This window comes from Eretmochelys imbricata, chromosome 7, assembly GCF_965152235.1.
Source record: "Eretmochelys imbricata isolate rEreImb1 chromosome 7, rEreImb1.hap1, whole genome shotgun sequence".
NCBI lineage: Eukaryota > Metazoa > Chordata > Testudines > Cheloniidae > Eretmochelys > Eretmochelys imbricata.
This window is the reverse complement of record NC_135578.1, coordinates 44,951,626-44,957,625: the sequence shown is the minus strand read 5'-3', so window position 1 is coordinate 44,957,625 and position 6,000 is coordinate 44,951,626. Positions and strand designations below refer to the sequence as shown.

The window sequence follows — 6,000 nt, the reverse complement described above, 5'->3', positions numbered from 1 at the left end:
CTTAGTGGATGGGGCTGCAAGGTGACCAGAGCCACCCAGAAGGGGGAGCAAGTGGGGCAATTTGCCCCAGGCCCCGCAGGAGCCCCCACGAGAATGTCTGAGGTCGGAGACAGGGAAGGTGAACTGAATGTGACTGGCTTGAGGGCCTGGGGTGGGACAGGAGCTCTGTGGCCCACGGTTGTGAGGTAGTAGTTGGCCTTAGTGGTCCAATTTGTAGGGGGGGGCAGGAGGTTGGTGGCCCAGCTTATGGGGAAGGGAGCGGGCTTAGTGGCCATGGGTTGGGACCTTGGTGGCTTAGTTTGTAGTGTGTATGTGGCAGGGGAAGGGGCTCGGGTCCTAGTTTATGGGGCAGGAAGAGGGCTGAGCAGCTGAGACAGAAGGGCAAGCTTGATAGGTTAGCTGTAAGGTGGGGGGGGCGGGGCTTGGTAGCCTAGTTTATAGGGCCGAAAGGGGGCTTCCTGGCCCGGGCCCAGCTGCTGCCGGCGAAGGACGCGGTCCTGCTGCCACACACAAAATGGCAGCCAGGGCCAGCCGGCGATGGGTAACGTCCCCCTCCGCTATCCCACAATGCACTGCTCCTTCACTTCCCTCTCCGAGTGCCGCCCCTCCCCGTCGGCGTCCCACAATGCACTGCCCCTCTCCAGCCCTCGCGCTTCGCCAATCCCACAATGCGCTGCTCCTCCGCTCTCCCACAAGACCCCCCGCCCCCTCGTCCGCCCCACAATGCCCCGCTGCCGGCCCCCTTCTTCCCCTGTGAGCGGCAGTGTCTGTCCCCGTAGGAGGAAGATGGCGGACACAATGAGCAGGAGCCGCCTCTCCACAGCCTGAGCCGACCCCGCCTGAGGGCGCTGCCCGCCCGTGCCGAAGCCGCCTGCTAGCGCCGCGCGGCCCCTACCCGAGACCCGCGCGCTTCAGGCCCCCGCCCGGTTTCCCTTCTCCGTTGCTTCGCAGGCCCCGCGGGCACTAGGCCGCCGCCCGGCTTCTCACGTTCACCGGCGTCCTCCGTGCCCGGCTCCCGCTGGGCCCAGGCCCGGCTCCTCAGGCCCCGCTCGCGCCGCCCCATCCCTCGCGGCATGAAGCTAACGGACAACGTGCTGCGGAGCTTCCGCGTGGCCAAGGTCTTCCGCGAGAACTCGGACAAGATAAACTGCTTCGACTTCAGCCCCAACGGCGAGACCGTCATCTCCAGCAGCGACGACGACTCCATCGTGCTCTACGACTGCCAGGAGGGCAAGTGAGTGGCGGGCCGCCCGGGGGGGGCGGGAGATCTGCCCGCGGGTGGGGGGTGAGCGGAGTGGGGAGGGTGGCCCGTGGGTGGTGATGGGCGTGCGAAGGTGCAACTGCAGCACCCCCCCCCCCCCGTGCCCGTGGCTGGTACTTAGCCTCGTGGTGGTGCTGCCCTGGGGGCCTGGGCGGGTGGAGCAGGAGGGATCGATCCCCCGGGATTATCGGCTCTCCCAGGTGAGGAGCCTGTCAGGGAGAAAACGCGGGTTCAGGAAGGGCGGAGAATAGCACGGGCTTAGTGTATATCTGCTAGCCAGGGCGCTAAAGCTGCCAGCTAAAGGCTGATGTGAAAGACCCGGGGGTAGGGAAGACGGCCACCTAGGTGTGGGGAGAACCTCCCCAGTGTTGCTGATGCTCAGGTTTTCCCCAGGTAGAAGCTGCTGAGTGAAACTGACATTTTTGTTACTTTGCTGTCCACAAGGTTCTTCATAGCAAAAGTAAAGTTGATCAGAGATTCTTATGTGTTTGGTTGTGCTGCTGCTTGGCAGAGCTCTGAGCAGTAGCTGAAAATATTGTAATTGTGTGTCTGCAGACTAGGGAACCTAGGATAGGTGCCTTTTTTTTTAAATGAAATGAGTGTATAAAACTGAAACACCAGAAAAAATATGACTTGAAAATGGAGCTGGAACAGATTATTTTTATTGGATTCTGTCATGGCTCTGTGATTAAAGCATCTGAGTCCCATCTACACTACAGCCTTCACTGTTACTACTTGTGGTGGAGCTGAAACTGTGGTGATTCACAGCTCCTAAATGTAGCATTGTAGATATAGACTGGAAGACTTTTGCGTCATATTTGGAAGGTTACAAATGTGATTTTCACACTTATGGAGACTAGAATCTTGTTTTACAAGAGCTAAAATTTGTTATTAATTGATGGCCCAGGACTTTTCACTGATCACAGAAATCTTTGCTTTCACTGATGGGTAAATGAATGGATTTTTCAAGCTCTCTCATTTTAGATTTGGTTAATAAAATTGATGGATAACTCATCTGTAAGTATAGCTATGTATATGGGTCCAATTTTGAAGTCAATGGAGTTGCCATGATTTTTCCTTTGAGGAATATGCCTATTGTTAGCTACTCATTGCCGCAGACTCATTTCTTGATCAGTATTTCCATTGAAAATCTAAGCCAGAGAGCAAAAATTTGATTTAGGCATGTTAAATACCCTGTTTGGGTTTAAATGAACAGGATGAAATAGGAAACTGTTTTGATGTGCATCTAGAACAGTTTGCCATTTTAAAAGGTAACCTTTTAAATATATTTTAATTCCATAGTTGAAGATGGCATACTGTACATGATCAGTAACTTTAAAAAACTGTAAAAACAATGAGGAGTCCGGTGGCACTTTAAAGACAAATAGATTTATTTGGGCATAAGCTTTTGTGGGTAAAAAACTCAATTCTTCAGATGCAGTTAAAAAACTGTGGCATTCCACTAGAATACATAGCCACTATTATGTAGGAAGAAGGGATTCTACTGTGCTTTGTGTGAACCCCTTTTGAGTAGTTGACATCTTTACCTACAAACTAGAATTAAAACACCTATGATTCTGCTATAGAGCAAGGTGGGGAAAAAAGGAAGAAGGTATTGCCTTGTATATTAAAAATGTATACACTTGGACTGAGGTTGAGCTAGAAATAAGAGACAGACTTGTTGTAGGTCTCTGGGTAAGGATAAAAGAGGTAAAAAACAAGGGTGATGTCATGGTAGGGATCTACCACCAAACCAGGAAGAAGAGGTGGGTGAGGCTTTTTTTTAAACAACTAACAAAATCATCCAAAGCACTGGACTTCGGGGGAGGACTTCAACTACCCAGACATCTGTTGGGAAAATAACACAGCAGGACACAGATTATCCCAACAAATTCTTGGAATGTATTGGAGACCATTTTTTATTTCAGAAGGTGGAGAAAGCTACTGGGGGGAGGCTGTTCTAGATTTGATTTTGACAAATAGGGAGGAACTGGTTGAGAATTAGAAAGGGGAATGAAGGCAACTTGGGCAAAAGTGATCATGAAATGGTAGAATTCATGATTCTAGGGAATGGTAGGAGGGAGAAGAGCACAATAAAGACCATGGATTTCAAGAAGGCAGACTTCAGCAAACTCAGGGAGCTGGTAAGTAAAATCCCATGGGAAGCAAGTCTAAGGGGAAAAACAAATGGAGACATTTGGCAGTTTTTCCAAGAGACATTATTAAGGGGACAAGAGCAAACTATCCCACTGCATAGGAAAGATAGGAAGTATGGCAAGAGACCACTATGGCTTAACCAGGAGATCTTCAATGACCTAAAACTAAAAAAAAAAGTCTTACAAAAAGTGGAAACTCAGTCAAATTACAAAGGATGAATATAAACAAATAACACAAGTATGTAGGGACAAAATTAGAAAAGCCAAGGCACAAAACAAGATCAAACTAGCTGGGACATAAAAGGAAACAAGAAAACATTCTACAAATACATTAGAAGCAAGAGGAAGACCAAGGACAGAGTAGGCCTGTTACTCAATGGGCGGGGAGGGAGGGGAGACAATAACAGAAAATGTGGAAATGGCAGAGGTGCTTAATGACTTATTTGTTTTGGTTCTCACCAAGAAGGTTGGTGGCAATTGGATGTCTAACATAGTGAATGCCAATGAAAATGAGGTAGGATCAGAGTCTAAAATAGTGAAAAACAAATAAAAAATTACTTAGAGAAGTTAAATATCTTCAAATCATAGTTATATATATTAAGGTCAGAAGGGACCATTATGATCATCTAGTTTGACCTCCTGCACAATGCAGGCCACCGAATCTCACCCACCCACTCCTGCAATAAACCTATCACTTATGTCTGAGCTACTGAAGTCCTCAAATCATGGTTTAAAGACTTCAAGGTGTAGAGAATCCTCCAGCAAGTGACCAGAAACTGACGAAATGCATCATAGAGTACAGTAACTCCTCACTTAAGGTTGTAGTTATGTTCCTGAAAAATGTGACTTTAAGTGAAACAATGTTAAGTGAATCCAGTTTCCCCATAAGAATTAATGTAAATGGGGGCATTAGGTTCCAGTGAAATTTTTTTTGCCAGACAAAAGACATTATATACACTTTAAACAAGCAGTTTAATACTACAATCATCATTGCTGAGTATGAAGCTTGGTTGAGGTGGTGGGGTCAGAGAGTGGAAGAGGGTGGATTGTCCGGCTGCTCCTCTTGCTGAACTTTCTGGACTTGAAAAAACATCTAGAGAGTGTTGTTTTGCTTTCCTTTTTTTTTTTTTTTCCTTGGTAAATTTCTTTACAGCAAGTCATTAGATGACCAACTCCCCTAATCACTTTGGAGCTGGGTTCCCTGTCAGGATCGTCATCACTCAGGATTTGAAAGCCAGCTTCAATCATTTGTTGGGAGGTGCCCCTGCCTTACCCTACACAGTCACAGCCCACTGGCACTGGAGATGAGGCAGGCAGGCAAGGAGGCTGAAGGTGCTGTAGGCTAGGAGAAGCACTTTGCGCAGCTGCAGCTTCCCCTACTCTGCAAGCACTAGGGGAAGGGGGCTCAACCCTCAGCCCGCCCACTCCACCTCTTCTCCCCCCCCACCTTCTCCCCCTTTATTTCGCATGCTGCGTTCTCGCTCCTCCCCCCTCCCCCGCTGAATGCCGCAAGCCAGCTGATTGCTGTGGGCAGGAGGGAGATGCCCTGAGTCCTCACTCCTTCCTCCTGCCCGGGGAAATCAGCTGGCTTGCGGTGTTTAGGAGGGAGGGGGGAGGAGCAAGGACTTGGTGCGCAGGCTCTCCTCCCGCCTCCTTCCCGGGGCAATCAGCTGGTTTGTGGTGTTCAGGAGGGAGGGGGAGCCCGCATGCCGAGCCCTTGCTCCTCCTCCCCTCCCTCCTGCCTCCTAAATGCCGCAAGCCAGATGATTGCTGCGGGCAGGAGGCTGGGAGGGGAGGGGGAAGGTGCTGATCCGCGGGGTCTACTGGCGGGCAGGAGGTGCTTGGGGGGAGTGTAGGGAGGCTGCCAGCTGTGGAGAAAGTGGAGCATTGCACAACTTTAAATGAGCATGTTCCCTAATTGATCAGCAATGTAACAACGAAACAACATTAACCGGGACAACTTTAAGTGAGGAGTTACTGTACTTGAGGAGCTGACTGAGGAGATATCTGAGCCATTAGCAATTATCTTTGAAAAGTTATGGAAGTTGGGAGACATTCCGGAAGATTGGAAAAGGGCAAATATAGTGCCCATCTATAAAAAGGGAAATAAGGACAATCTGGGGAATTACAGACCAGTCAGCTTAACTTCTGTACCTGGAAAGATAATGGAGCAAATAATTAAGCAATCAATTTGCAAACACCTAGAAGCTAATAAGGTGATAAATAAGTCAGCATGGATTTGTCAAGAACAAATCATGTCAAACCAACCTGATAGCTTTCTTTGACAGGGTAACAAGCCTTGTGGATGGGGGGGAAATGGTAGATGTGGTATATCTTAACTTTAGTAAGGCTTTTGATGCTGTCTCACAATACCTTCTCATAAACAAACTAGGGAAATACAAGCTAGATGGAGCTGCTATAAGGTGGGTGTATAATTGATTGGAAAATGGTTCCCAGAGAGTAGTTATCAGTGGTTCACAGTCATGCGGGAAGGGTATAATGAGTGGGGTCCCGCAGGGATCGGTTCTGAGTCGGGTTCTGTTCAGTATCTTCATCAATGATTTAGATAATGGCATAGAGAGT

General features: G+C 48.7%; 1 protein-coding gene across 2 annotated transcripts in view; it reads left to right on the top strand.

The window, feature by feature from the left end:
• The first annotated feature begins 714 nt into the window (after nucleotides 1-714).
• The window catches only part of WDR82 (WD repeat domain 82), a 28,760-nt gene continuing 23,474 nt past the window's right edge, over nucleotides 715-6,000 (top strand). For both annotated transcript variants that reach the window (XM_077822961.1, XM_077822960.1), the window contains exon 1: nucleotides 715-1,234. In XM_077822961.1, the coding sequence (XP_077679087.1) occupies nucleotides 1,074-1,234 (161 nt within the window). In that variant the 5' untranslated portion in view covers nucleotides 715-1,073. The remainder of the gene's footprint in view (nucleotides 1,235-6,000) is intronic.